This window comes from Brassica napus, chromosome C4 (genome assembly GCF_020379485.1).
Source record: "Brassica napus cultivar Da-Ae chromosome C4, Da-Ae, whole genome shotgun sequence".
NCBI classification, from domain to species: domain Eukaryota; kingdom Viridiplantae; phylum Streptophyta; class Magnoliopsida; order Brassicales; family Brassicaceae; genus Brassica; species Brassica napus.
The window spans coordinates 47,964,890-47,979,817 of record NC_063447.1 but is presented as its reverse complement, the minus strand read 5'-3'; the positions used below and the strand labels follow the sequence as shown (position 1 = coordinate 47,979,817).

The following is a 14,928-nucleotide window of genomic DNA, read 5'->3' as shown; positions in this document are numbered from 1 at the left end:
GAGCCAAGTCGATTAGAGTAAGGCGAGCCATCAATCTCCATTGTTTTTTTTTCTCAAGAAAGTTTTTTAATTATTTTTTCTCGCACGAGTTCCAGTGATACCGGAAGAAGCCTTGAGGTAACTGGGTACAGCCGGTGGTCCCCTCAAATCGAAATCAAGGATATTGAATATTTTTGGTTTAACATTTTATTTACCAAAAAATACCCAACAATATCTACTGACTTAATCATGGTTAAACTCTAACCCAAGCTGAGTTTATTTAAACAGAGAGAGTGTGAAAGCAAGCTTGTTCATAAGAAAAAGAACTCAATCTCTCTCTAAATAGAATCTCTCCATTGGCTTGATTTATGTGCATTCGTCTCTTCCATCAAAGCTTGCACTTTTGTTAGTGGGTTTCAAGAGAGACAATATTATCAAGTAGTAATCTTGAAAGTAAACAAAGATTTTTGAGAGACCTTTCATTAAGTGTTATCTGATGATGAAGAGATTAAGAAGTTCAGATTCAGTGGGTGGTCTGATCTCTTTATGTCACACATCTTCTACAGGTTGTTAATCTTAACCTTTTTATTTAGCTAATTTTCTAGCAAGCCCTTAATTTCATAATTTTTACCTTAAAATTACCTCAATTCGTCAAACAGATGAGCAGAGTCCAAGAAGATACGGGTCGATGCTTGAAGGTTACGATGAGGATGAAGAAGAAGCGATAGCTGAGGAGAGAGGACAAACTGAGAAGAAGAGACGGTTAAGCATTAACCAAGTCAAAGCCCTGGAGAAGAACTTCGAGTTAGAGAACAAGCTTGAGCCTGAGAGGAAAGTGAAGTTAGCTCAAGAACTTGGTCTTCAAACTCGTCAAGTAGCTGTTTGGTTCCAGAACCGCCGTGCACGGTGGAAGACAAAACAGCTTGAGAAAGATTACGGTGTTCTTAAAACCCAGTACGATTCTCTCCGCCATAACTTTGATTCCCTCCGCAGTGACAATGAATCTCTTCTTCAAGAGGTAACAAAAATTCAAACTTTTTCTGCTTAAAGATTGAAACTTTATGTTGAAAGATTGAAACTTTTTCATGCAGATTAGTAAACTGAAGTCTAAGCTTAACGGAGGAGAAGAAGAAGAGGAAGAGAACAACGCCGTGGCGATGGAGAGTGATTTTTCCGTCAAGGAGGAAGAAGTTTCGCTGCCGGAAAATATCACAGAAGAACCGCCGTCGTCTCCTCCAGAGCTTCTAGAACATTCGGATAGTTTCAATTACCGGAGTTTTACCGATCTCCGGGATCTTCTTCCATTAAAGGCTGCGGCTTCTTCCTTCGCCGCTGCTGGATCGTCGGACAGCGGCGACTCGAGCGCCGTGTTGAACGAGGAGAGTAGCTCCAACGTCACGGTAACTCCGACGGCGGTTCCCGGCGGTAGTTTCTTCCAGTTTGTGAAAATGGAGCAGACGGAGGATCACGACGACTTTCTGAGTGGAGAAGAAGCTTGCGGTTTTTTCTCCGATGAACAGCCGCCGTCTCTACACTGGTACTCCGCCGTTGATCACTGGACTTGAAGCTTTAAACGCCGGAAGAGATTTTGGATTGGATCAAAAGTCACTGTTTTTTTTTTCTGTCGATTCGGAGGATAAGATGGATAAAGGAGAGGGCACAATGGGAATAATGAAAAAAAAGAAGGTTAAATCTGGGCGGGAAATAATTGATTAGGGTGAATTTGTGATTATGTTTTCTCTGGCGTTTCGTGCACTTCTTGTAATTAAGGATTATGAGGATTGAGAAAGGGGAAAAGTCAACGGAGTAACATTGAACATGGAATCTTTTAATCGAAATTGACCAGCTAAATCCAAATTATACAAGTTTTAGCCTATCATGAAGCATAAACTAGATGTGTTGATTTCATTTTTAGTTTGATTCGTTTCGTCTGATATATAGTATAAACTTTATAAATTAGTATTAGATCTCGATCCGCGTGGTTAAATTAGTATTAGATCTCGATCCGGTCAACCGCGCAGATTTTTGTTTTCATTTATTTTTATTTAAATATTTTGTTTTTAATTTTAAATTGTTATATATTATAATATATATATGTGTCTATCAATTTTTAAAACATAATAAGTTTACGGTATTTTTTTTTTCATTGAATAGATTGTTTCAAACTTTCACATGTATTTGTATCTTCTTCTATATATAAATTTTCGAATTATTATTTCATTATTAAAATCGTAACTCTATATATAAAGATTAGTAAAATATTGTTTTATTGTCATATTCAAAAATATTATAACATTTCACAAATTTAGAAAGTTTTTAAAAAATTAAACTTTTCGCTTTATAGATTTATATTATCGAGTAAATAATTAAACATTTAGTTTTTGTTTAATTTTTAAAATAAACTATATAATTTAAAATTTGTTTTCATTGGTTTAAGGTAGTAAAGATTAATCATTGTTAGATAATATGACTTTTGTTATTTTTTTAAAAAAAATCTTTATAATTAAAAAGTTAACATCGATAAATATTTAAATAATTAATATATAGAGCTATAGTATTACAACATTAAATTATATCTATTTAATTTATACTATCTATAAATCCAATGGATCATCTATTGTTTAAATCCAATTATTGATAACCCAATAAAAATTTTCGATAGGTCCAAAATTTAAATGATAAGATTAGAGATTAAATGTAACATGACCTTTTAAGAATAGGTCCATTAGGTCATTTTTTTAAAAAATATCACACATAAATCAAGGTTGTGACTTTTGTTTTAATATATAAGATTTGATAAAGTAATTAACGAAATATTTAGTTTAAAATTAGTTGAACTACAATGACATAAATCATTAGATGGCATGGAAATACCCTTAACTAAATATATGGTCACATTGAGGAGTATAAAATAATAATTACATATGTTTTCGGCCTACTAGTTATATATATAAAACTTGCAAAAATAAAATATACTTTTATTAAATTCATCATTGTGTTTTACTCATGTAGTATTTTGAACTTATTTTATCGTATTACAAATAAAATTCATCTATATTCTCGGATACATATTTCTAAGATAGTAATAATATCAAATAATTTAATAAAATATTTAAAATAAATGTATAAACTTTTATGGTTAAACTGACAATTTTATAAATTAATAAAATATTATGATTTTAATATTATTAGTTCATAGAATTTTTACCGTATATAATTTTTTAATTCACATGATTGTACACAAATAACATCATCCTAAACTAATAAACTATATTTTACAATTATATTTAAAGTATTAAAAATGTACTTAGCTTAATTTTCTTTTTAAATCATTAATTGGATTATTATTTTATTGCAGAATAACTCCAATACAACTTTTATGTTTTCAAAAAACAATCCACGATAAAACAGAATATTCCACAATTTCTTTTTGTGCAACAATATTCCACCATATTAGTGATAGATATTTGTGTCTTTAACATATATAATTACAAATGTCTATACTTACACTGATCTGCAAATTTTACGGGTTTTATGATGCAATTTAGGCCTGGGTGTTCGAGTTCGGATCGGGTTTTTTGGATTTTCGGGTTTATGTTCATTGGTCCCATACTAAAATTTTATTAGTACGGGTCGGATTTGGATAATAACACTTCGGGTTCGGTTCAAAATTGTATTCCATCCTAAAACCCGTAAAATAATCATATATCGTTCGAGTTACCCGTTCGGATTCGGTTAATAACACTTCAGGTTCGGATATTTTTTATACCATCTTATAAGATCCATTTGGGTATTTTTACATTTCAGATCGGATAACAGATCGGGTTTTCGGTTCGGATTCGGTTCGGATTTCGGATTCCTAACTACAGAACAACTGCGGTGCGGTTCTAATAGTAACAAAAACTTTTATACATATATATATTTTATTTTATTTTTGTTACGATTAACGACGGTACGAGGCGATGCGGTCCATCACCATTCGGAGCCATATGTGTTTTGTTTCTAATCAGCGTTGTTCTGGTTTGTGTTCGTATTATTCCTATAGTTGGGTCTTCTAACTTTTTTGAGGCGATCAACTTTTTGTTTTTTTCTAGGGTCGAGACTTTTGGTTCAGTTTCACGTTTTTGGGTTTAGTGGTTGGAACATCTCGGTGATGTGGTTTAGTTGTACTGCTTTTAATTCATTTGTGTTTTTCATCGATCTTCAGGTTCATTTTCTCTTGGATCTATTATAGGTATTGTTGCTTGAGTTTGTTGGCTTTGTGTCTTTGAATCATTTTTCTAATATGTAGTTTTTTGTTTTGTTTTGTTTTGGTTTTGCTTATAGAAAACGAAATCAAGCTAGATATGTGTATCGAAACATATTTAAATAGTATACATTTTTGGTTTTTAATAAAATTCAGAAACAGAAAAATTGTTTGATCATTTATTTTATTAAATAATAGAAAATGTTAACGAAAAAAATTAAACTAATAAAACAATATAACATAAAACAAATGTAATATTCCTTCCGTTTCGTTTTAGTTTTCATTTTAGATTTATGCACACATATAAAGTATTTAATTTGCATATTTCCAAAATAAAAACATTATTGCCTATACATCTGATCATATTTCAACCGGTAGAAAAATTAATTAGAGAATATTGTTATTAAATTTTATACTAAAATTTTAAAACGACACTTATTTTGAAACAAAAAAATTAATTTACAACAATAATTAAACTGAAATGGAAGGAGTATATCATTACATGGTTGCCTCAAAGTGACGATGATACCATTTTTGTATGTACTGCCAAATTTGTGTTCTAGCATGCTAAATAGCAACTCAAATATCATTATCATATAATTTGTACTGCTAAATTATACTTTTGATGCTAAATATATATCATCATATGATTTATACTTGCGTGATTAAATGAAAAACACAATTAATCTACAATAGTAATAACATATAAAGAAAAAAATACATCATTGTCTTCTCCTTCTCCTTCTCCTTCTCATCATTGTCTTCGTTTAATAGTTTTTTGTTGTTGTAAAAGTCTTCATTTAATAGTTAATGCTTAATACCCATCTTAACATGTTATACAGTGTCGAGCTTAAGGGTCGCAAGATTGTATGATTATTAGTTAAACACTATCATTAGGTTCGCCGTTCAAAATTGATATTTATTCGAATTCGAGTTGTCTCAGCTTGCGAAACCAACAGTGTATTATGATAATTAGAGTAATAAAGTATGCTTAAAGGTAAACTGGCAAAGCTCTGGACCACGTACACCTTTAATCACTCATCATAATAAGATAATTATAATAATCACAGAAGATTCTGCTAATTAATTAGATTTCTAAATGCATTTATCATGTATTCATGTTTACTGTTGGAGTAACTGAAACATATTGAATTTCACATCTTACTACACAATTTCTTATATGTTGTGTAATAGCTGGTCAATTTTTCTCTATTTTCACTATAATACTCAAAACTTTAGCACAAGGTCAATTTTTTGCTTACTGCATGTTCAGTTTAGTTTACAGAGTCGGTTTAGTCGTCACCACCATGTATGCCGTATGGCTAATATCTTGATATTGGGTAAAGGATAAATTATGTTGTAGCATCGATTCCTCTTGCACTATTTTAGCATAAAGTTTAATATTTCTTATTTTGATGGACGTATTATTAAGTACAAAATAAAATAAAATAATTAGAAGACATTTCATATGGTCTTGTATTTTTTAGTTTAATATTATTTTCATATATAATTAAAAAAATCCTATTTTTTAAATTATTTATATTTTAGATTATAGATTATTAATGATAAACTATAGAGTCTTAAGTTTAAACAATAGTTATCATTAATAGGAAAGAGAGGAAGGGACTAACTTAATATGGAGCAACTACTCCGGAAATAGTAAGTACCTAACTGTTGATATTAAAAATATTTCTTTATCAAATTAAACTTGCATTCACAATTTCACATCACTAATTATAAATTTATAACTAAATACCAGACTAAAAACGAAGTAGAAAAAAAAAGAAAATTTAATTTCAAAACTGAAACGTCTTAACGAGTACATGAACTGAATCTCGAATCTATTATATTTTAAATTCACTTCCCTTTTTATTACCAATCAAAATGCCACATAGATTAATAATAAAATATATTATTTTTTAAAAAAAAATCTAAAATAATTGAAAAAAAATAATGACGCTCATTTTAATGACGCTAACACCACTAACTAAACTCTAAATTTTAAATTCTAAACCCTAAACCTTAAATCTAAACCTTAAACCCTAAATTATAAACCCAAACTCTAAACCCTAAACCTAAACCCTATATCTTAAACCCAAATCCTAAACCCAAACCGTAAACTCTAAACCCAAATCCTAGACCTTAAACTCAAACTCTAGATCCTAAACCCAAACCTAGATTCTAAACTCAAATCTTAAACCCTAAAGAAACAACATCAACATTAACCCAAACCTTTATGATATAGGATTTGGGTTCAGGGTTTATGATTTGAGTTTAGGGTGTAGGGATTAGGTTTGCATATATGGTTTGAGTTTATAATCTATGATTTAGGTTTAGGATATAGATTTTGAGTTTAGGGTTTACAGTTTGGGTTTATGATATATGGTTTGGGTTTATAGTTTACGGTTTGGGTTTAGGGTTTAGGATTTGGGTTTAGGGTTTAGATTTAAAGTTTAGGATTTAGTTAGTGGCGTTAGCATCAATAAAATTGGTGTTATTATTTTTTTCAATTATTTCAGATTTTTTTAAATAAAACTAATCTATTTTATTATTAATCTATGTGACATTTTGATTAGTAATAAGAAGAGATGTGAATTTGAAGGTTCAACCTAAGTCTTTTTCATTGTATTAATGGGTGATCTAAAGAAAAACTCATAATAATATAAATAATCTTTTGTTGTAGATTTTTTTTTTATCTCTCTCGGAGATATCTTGAATGCTTTTTTTTTTGGTTTTTTTAAACATTTTGATTAGTAACAAAAAGAGAGGTGAATTTAAAGGTTCAGCCTAAGTTTTGTTCATTATATTAATGGGTGATCTAAAGAAAAACTCATAATAATAATGCTTTCATCGTCAATAAGTTGTCAATCCAAAGCGATGAAAACCTATATTTAAGTAATTGAACTATTTTAAAGTTAACTGCTTAGATATTTTGAGTTAGGTACTTCACTATTCATACAGTACTAAAGACGTGATTTGGATATCTTACATGTTCCAAAATATTTATCATTTAACACAACTCACGAATCTACATTCGAGTCTACAAGTGTCGATGTAAGTAGCATGCGATGAAAATAAAAATCTTAAGTAATCGGACTTTATTCTCGATTGCCCTAGTAACTCCCATGCTTATTCTATTTTATCCCACCAATTAAAAACAATATACTTTTTAATATATTTTAATCAAAAATATGGTGAAAATCGAAATTGCCCTTAATAAAACCAAATATTTACAGGATCCAACCTAAACTATTTAACTCGACCCACTATAACCCGGATCCTTAACCAGACCCGCGCGTTCCTTTCTCTTTTCTCTTCCTTTGTCGTCTCTCCCTCTTTTCTAAAACTGAAAATTGAAAGAAAACCCTAGAACCGACAAACACGATGAAGCCCACCGCATTCACTGCTTCCTTCACTACTTCTTCTCTGGTCTTCCCTTAGTCCCCCATGCCCTTCCTTGTTACTCTGATTTCATCATTTCCCCAAATCAGTCCATAACCCTAGATCTGACGAAATCAACCGAAAAATTGATCGAATCAACTGCTCATGCTCTCCTACGGCGTATTCCATTCTCCTGCTCCTTCCGTCGGCGACGAAATCGACGGAACCCTAGACTTCATCTTCCATCTCCTGTTTTTGTTCTCGTCTCTTCCGTGTAAAAGGTAAGTTCTCTCTCCAATTTTTGATTGATTTTGTTGTGGGTTTGAGAGTATTGTGGTTGAAAATCGGTTAGGTTCAGATTTTTTTTAGATTTTACTGAAACTTGGACACGTTTGGTTTTGAGGTTATAGAGATTGAAAGTTTGGTTTCAGATTTGAGATAAGTCTAGTGATTATTGAAGACTAACTGTTTTGCTGATAGAATGTTTGATATGTGAAACCGAGTTGAGTGATTGAATGTTTGTGATGTAGTGATCGAATTGATTGCTTGGAGTTTTATTATTGAATGAATGGTTTTGGGTTTTGAGATCAGACAGCTCATAAAATTGGAAGAATAAATGAATGATCTGTTTTGTTGTCAATGATTTGGAGTCACTGTTTTCGGGATTGAATGTTTGAAAGTTTGAAGATGTAATACTTGAAGGAATGACTTGAGATTAGGCAGATCGTGATACTATAAGAATCAATGATTTATTTTGTAGATATTTCATTGAATGAGTTTGTTAGCTTTGGTGGTTATTGAACGTTTATTGTGTATGTATATATTCAGGGGATCAAGATATTGAGAGGCTATAGATAATGGCAGGCCGAGGTCGAGGGAAAAAAAAATCTCAGCAGAGAAAGTCCACAAAAAGAAACAATGCTCATGTAGAAGAGCATCATGTAGAAGAGCTTTCAACAGGGAATGATAATGATGATCTGTCAGCACGCGGAAATGAGTCTGATCATCAGTTTGCATCATCTCAGGTAAATTATTCCCAAAAAATTGTTATTGGTATACTACTATTGTGACCAGTACTACTAATAAATAAATGTTAATATAATTTTTATTTGGTTTACAGGAGTGCCAACCACTGCCACCTGATGAGCTATGTTTCAAGAACACCGAGTTCACCCAGACGTGTAAGATACAGAGCAAGTGCTATGTGACCGCGACGGTGAAGATCCTGAAGAAGGCTAGGTTTAAGCCTGAGCTGGAGTGGTTTGAAAACCACCTTCAGTTTTGCCATTTTTTTCACATGCCCGATGAACCAAACTTGAAGCTGCAGGGTATGTGGATGCTTCTACTGCGCATTGTTCCTTTACACGAGTCAGAGGACACAGCTTGGTTTGCTGTTAATGGAGTGCCCATTCGGTATTCAATGAGAGAGCATGCTCTCATCTCGGGATTGGACTGCCATGACTACCCGGCTAAGTATAAGAAGATTGGAAGCTTTGCGTTTGTAGACAGGCATTTCAAATCACATAAGGAGATCACGATGATATTTGTGAGAGAGAAGTTGTTGAGTATGAGTGTGTGTGGGGATCGACTCAGGATGGCAGTGCTTTACTTCTTAGGCACGATTATCAGAGGGAAGGGAAGGTATAATGCCCCTTTTGACCCTTTCATATTAAGAGTCGTTAACGATGTGGAGGTTTGTAAAACCTTTCCTTGGGGTCGCTTGACGTTTGAAGATGCTCTCCGGTCCATCACTCGCGTGATGAAGCATCTGAAAGGGAAACCTAAGAGTAATGTCAACTTTCCCGGGTTCATAATTCCTTTTGAAGTAAATTTTACTTCTTCTTATGATTTCTTTTTTCTTTCGAGAATCAGCTCTGAGTGTTTTGTTTTGACAATCAGATCCTGGCATTTGAGTGTATTCCAGCTCTGAAAGCACGATTTAGAGAAGGTGTAGATAGCTGTATGAGTAAGTGTCCGAGGATGTGTAAAAAGCGGTTCCAAAGTAACAGCATGAAGGGTTATCCTCTTGAGGATTTGTACGACACACTTCGAGAAATTAAGGTATGTGTTGAGTTTTGTTTTGTTTTTATTAAGTGAGTGAGATACAATATGTGTTTGATATTGTTGTGGTATAAATTTTCAGGTTATTGATAGTGTTCTTGTTCCTACTGTTGATAAGGAACCTCTCATGGCACGCATAATGGCTGGGGAGCCAGACTATGAAAATGAAGAAGGCGTGAGTAATTTGTGGAGCACATGGTTGACTGTTAAGGAGAAGTCTATCTTTTGGCAAGAACTCTATGAGTTAGATGTGGCTGCAAGGGAGTTTCCTCAGAAGAAAGACAAAAGAAAAGTGCATGAAGAAGCATCCTCCTCTAATACAAGTTTGGAGGACGTTTTGAAAGGGTTTGAAGAGAGGTTGATGACATGTTTGAGTGAAGTGAATGGGAAGGTGGAGAAAATGAACAAGAGGCTTGGGAAATTTGAAACTTGCCAAGTTGTTTTAAAAAAGAGGTGTAAGAGGATGAAGGCAATGGAGAAGAAGCTTGAGAAGATTGAAGATTGCCAATATTATTTAAAAAAGAAGGCCAAGAAGGTGGAGACATTGGACGAGAGAATTGATGGCATTGAGAAAGAAATGAAGGAAATGAAAGAGAAGGAGGAGGATAACGAGAACAATGAGGGTTTCGACTACCAAGGGATGGATTATGACTGGGGTGGGCAGCGGAATGACCGCAATGGAGTGGACGCAACAACTAAAGAACCTGAAGATGCAGATATGGTTGAAAATACAGAGGTGGTAGAAGAGAAAAAAAGTGAAGAAGAGGCTCAGAAGGACGATAGAGGTTTTGAGGAAGAGACAGAACCTGAACCTGAACCTGAAGCAGAAGCTGAAGAAGACAAAGAAAAAGAGGATGAGGAAGAGAGTGAAGAAGAGGCTCAGAAGGACGTTAGAGGTTCTGAGGAAGAGAGAGAACCTGGACCTGAAGCAGTTGCTGAAGAAGACAAAGAAAAAGAGGATGAAAAAGTTGAGAATGAAAAAATATCTGAGAAAGAACCTGATGAGGTTCAAGATGAGGTTGAGATGAATGAAGCCAATGAGATTGAAGAAGAGGTTGAAACAAAGGCTCGGGTTGAAGTTGAAACCGAGAAAACTCCTACACCACCACGTGGTAGGACTAAGGCAGCAGCCGCGAGGAGAAAAGTCCTTACAACACCAGAGAAGTTGTTCGAAAAGGATGAAAAAATGGTGGAGGAAGAGGTGGAAGAACCTGAGGAAGAGGCTGAAGAAATGGTGGAGGAAGAGGTGGAAGAACCTGAGGAAGAGGCTGAAGAAATGGTGGAGGATGAGGTGGAAGAACCCGAGAAAGAGACTGAAAAATATACTGAGGAAGAAAAGCAAGAGTGGTACATGGTTGTCTACGAAGGCAGTATTTGTGAAACGAAGGAAGCTGACAAGGGAGCAGCCAAGCCTTTTGGAACTGGGGTCAAGCATAGGACAAAGCAAATGGCGTTGAGGAAGCAGGCTCCTAAGCCGAGGGGTAGACCGAGAAAGTTTACTCAACCAAAGAAGTTCACAACGCCATAACAGACAAAAAGGATACGTTCACGTTCACAGTGGGTTTCCCCTCCTTTCACTGAAGCTAACACTGATGAGATTGAAGGGCGCAAGAAAAAGCCTAGAACAAAGGCTTAGAAGACAAGAAGCTTAAAATATTTTGGGTGTTTAGTATTTATCTCGGCTTTGTTGTGAACTTAGGTAAGATGTTATGTTTTGTTGTTTGCTGGTCTGTAAAATTTGAATGTTATCTCTTATGTAAGATGCTTTGTGTTGTGTGATTGTCTTGCAGCACGTTTGGCCCAATTGAGGACAAGAGAATCTAAGTCTTAAGAAAACACATTTGTAATACTAGGTTTATTATGTATTACTAAGACAAAAACATTATCATCACTTTAAGAAAAAAAAAATATAACATGATATATAATATTAAATGGCACATGTCTAAAACGTGTAAAATATAAGAAAAAATAAAAAATGGCACATGTCTAAAACGTGTAAAATATAATATTAATCAAACATGTTTGAATATTAAAGTAATATTTATCTTACTCTTAGTAGTACTCAAGGAAGTAGTAATATTTCATTCTTCATAGTAATAATTTTGTAAATGAGAACATTTTTTAATAATACAACCTCAAGAAATTAAATTTATTAGTAATACAAATGTATTTAGACAATTTTAGATTATATATAACACATTGGCAAAAAAAAAATTCAGAAAATGTGTATTTTCTGAATTTCATCTCATTATGGCATTCTCATCAGAACATTAGTACAGAAATAGAAGGATCTTTTCTATAGAAATGGGAAGTTTTCAACTAATTTCAGAATTTAAGAGTATTTTATGTCTAATTTGGCAAATAAACACAAATATGACCATATAATCTCGTAATATATGAGATATGTTTTCTAAAATAAATAATAAGACGAAAACAAAGGTTCATAGAAACATGCATACTACATAGTAATTCAAGGTAGTTCAAGGTAGTCCTAGGTAGTCCATAGTAGTACCTAGTAGTCCATATTACACATAGTAGTTCATAGTAGTACCTAATAGTTCATATTTCACATAGTAGTCCATAGTAGTACCTAGTAGTCCATATTACACATAGTAGTTCCGATAGTACCGAGTAGTGCAGCATTACCTAGTACAAGAGTTCCATGTTACTCAGTGGTGGCAGAAGTACTTCCACATTCAAAATACTCATACAAACGTTCGCCTCTCCTTCCCCTGCCCCTGCCTCTTCCCCTTCCGTGTCCTCTTCTTCGTCCACGAGGTTCTCCGGCTGATGGAAACCTTTGCTTTTGAGTGGGTCCTTTCTTTTTTTCATATACCGGGGGAAGAACTTTAAGTGCTCGAAACTCATCTGGTATGACTCATTCAGACATATGAGGAACATGATAAATCGTCCTACAGTATGCCAATGCCCACAACTCCACCAAATAGTATTTCGAACAAAACTCTTGTAGATGAAGATCTCTTCCTACGCTCAAGAACTTGGCAGCAGCAGCAGCATGAACACATGGGATTTTGTCTATATCAAAACACCTGCAGGTGCACATTTTTCTTGCCAGATCAACCGTATAAATCTTTCCGTCACTACCATTGACATTGTTGGCACAAGTTTCTTTGTGACAGGTATTTCAGCTGCCTTCTTCCTATGTTTGTTAAACCATTCAGTCATTTTCTTGATGATAACATCAATCATCGGTAGCAAAAAGAATTTCCTCGCTTCCCGAAGAACACCATTAATGGATTCTGATGCATTAGTTGTGTTAACATTGTATTTGTCTCCTTCAAAGTAACATCTTGCCCATTTTCTCACTTCAACACTTTTCTCCAGATACGCCGCAGCAGAAGGATACCTTCTGGAAAAGGCATCATAGAGATCATCGAACTCAACCACTGTATAAGCATGTGCACACTCTGTAAACTTGCTTGCGCAAGCGTCTCTATTGTTGAAAACATGTCTTTTGACATTTTGAGAAAAATGCCATATACAATACCCATGTGCAGCCATTGGGAACACCTCATGTATTGACTTGATCAAGCTTCCATTTCTATCCGAAAGAAATACCAATTCGCCTTCATCTGATATCACTGACCTCAACTTATTCATAAACCACGTCCAGCTTTCGTCTTTCTCACCATCAACTACACCAAATGCGATAGGGTAGTGGTGACGATCAGGATCTTGAGCCATCGCAACAAGCAGAACTCCACCATAAACATGATTAAGATGTGTTCCATCCACAATGATAACTTTCCTCATCGCAGCGAACCCTTCTATGGAAGCTTCAAATGCGAAAAATAGATACTTCAATCTTTTCGCCGCATCCACTTCAATATAACTTACTGAGTCAGGATTCTTCAACTTAAGCATGTACATATAGGAGTGTATCATAGAAAAACTCTCTTCCGGAGTACCTCATTCTTCATTAGCAGCCATCCTTTTTCCCCTCCATGCTGTGGCATATGACACATCAACACCAACCTTGTGGGTAACCATACTGATCAGATCATTTGGTGTTGGTGTGTCATATCTACCGGGATATTCTTCACTCAAAATAGATGCGACAACCTGTGGTGTGCCTCTCCTTCTATTTCTAAGGGTATTTGTAGTTACTACTGAGCATGTATGAGACTTGTTGTAAGTTCTAACCGTCCAAAGATCTGAATTCTTAAGCTTTGCTACACACAAATACCACTTGCAACCTTCTTTGGCTCCTCGACATTTTGCCACAAATCTCACAGTATCGGACTTAAATGTTTCATACTCAAAACCATTCTTATGTGCACCCCTCTGAACTAGAACTTGCATGGCTACCTTAGTTCTGAATTCTTGACCCTTAACCAAATCGAGACCATCATCCAATTCTTCTTCTACTGCTGTCGTGGCTTCAACTACTGCTCTTGCAGCTTCAACTCCTGCTCTTGCAGCTTCAACTCCTGCTCTTGCAGCTTCAACTTCCGCTCTTGCAGCTTCTTCTTCCACTCTTACTTCTTTTCCTTCATACCCATGCTCTAAATTCTCATGCACCTCAATGTCTTCATGTTGTTCGGCTGTGTAAAGCGCGACCACGCCATCCATCTCATGATCCTGATCAGTTCCATCTTGCTCAGTTCCATCTTCCTCGGTCCCATCAGAAAGACCAACATAGCTATCATCAGTTTCATCATCATCTCCATCAGAAAGACCAACATAGCTATCATCAGTTTCATCATCATCTCCTGAAAGTGACATACCACCATATGTATCATCCATGTCGCTGCTGATCTCCACATGTTAAATACTTGTACATTTATCATGATTTACTTGCATGAGATAACCCAAAACGTCTTCATCACACCAAATATATGATGGCTTGTTCGAATACAATACCATTGGAAAGTAACTAATCTTCACCATCCCATCTCTATTTGCCTTAATCTTTCTGCATATACTCTCAACCAATTCAAAATACGTAATCTCTTCCACAGCTGTCTTCATCACTAGAGTGTGAATTTCATCTTCTCCTGAGATCCATCTTCTCTCACCCCCATCTTTGATGTAACTTCCTCCGTAATCAAAACATATGATTGTAATAGGAGAGGCCATAAATTACCTGAAACAAAAATTATGATTAGTTAACCGTTTAAAGAATCTAAGTTGTCCAAGATCTTTGGTACATACTCGATTTAGTAATACAAGTAATACACGCTTTAGCTTAGTAGTACTAGTAATTCCAGTAGTTTCTATAAATTTTCATTTTTGTATTA

The 14,928-nt window shown here is 34.5% G+C and overlaps 2 protein-coding genes across 2 annotated transcripts; one reads left to right on the top strand and one right to left on the bottom strand.

Moving 5' to 3' along the window:
• The first annotated feature begins 256 nt into the window (after nt 1-256).
• On the top strand, nt 257-1,817 carry LOC106429400 (homeobox-leucine zipper protein ATHB-6). Its single transcript, XM_013870149.3, has 3 exons — nt 257-545; nt 639-997; nt 1,071-1,817. Exons 1-3 carry the CDS (start codon nt 476-478, stop codon nt 1,542-1,544), a joined length of 903 nt encoding a protein of 300 aa, XP_013725603.1. The 5' UTR covers nt 257-475; the 3' UTR covers nt 1,545-1,817.
• A 10,728-nt stretch (nt 1,818-12,545) lies between these two features.
• LOC106429371 (protein FAR1-RELATED SEQUENCE 5-like) lies at nt 12,546-13,558 on the bottom strand. Its single transcript, XM_013870125.1, has 2 exons — nt 12,780-13,558; nt 12,546-12,717 (listed from the first exon to the last, which is right to left on the bottom strand). Exons 1-2 carry the CDS (start codon nt 13,556-13,558, stop codon nt 12,546-12,548), a joined length of 951 nt encoding a protein of 316 aa, XP_013725579.1.
• Between the last annotated feature and the right edge of the window lie 1,370 nt (nt 13,559-14,928).

What these genes read in the sequence shown, in the direction of transcription:
- LOC106429371 (XM_013870125.1), bottom strand. Translation starts at nt 13,558, where the DNA reads ATGTACATGCTTAAGTTGAAGAATCCTGACTCAGTAAGTTATATTGAA. An exon ending in AAGAAACTTGTGCCAACAAT is followed by an intron (nt 12,718 to 12,779) that starts GTCAATGGTAGT and finishes GTGCACCTGCAG; the next exon opens with GTGTTTTGATATAGACAAAA.
- LOC106429400 (XM_013870149.3), top strand. Translation starts at nt 476, where the DNA reads ATGATGAAGAGATTAAGAAGTTCAGATTCAGTGGGTGGTCTGATCTCT. An exon ending in ATGTCACACATCTTCTACAG is followed by an intron (nt 546 to 638) that starts GTTGTTAATCTT and finishes TTCGTCAAACAG; the next exon opens with ATGAGCAGAGTCCAAGAAGA. An exon ending in ATGAATCTCTTCTTCAAGAG is followed by an intron (nt 998 to 1,070) that starts GTAACAAAAATT and finishes TTTTTCATGCAG; the next exon opens with ATTAGTAAACTGAAGTCTAA.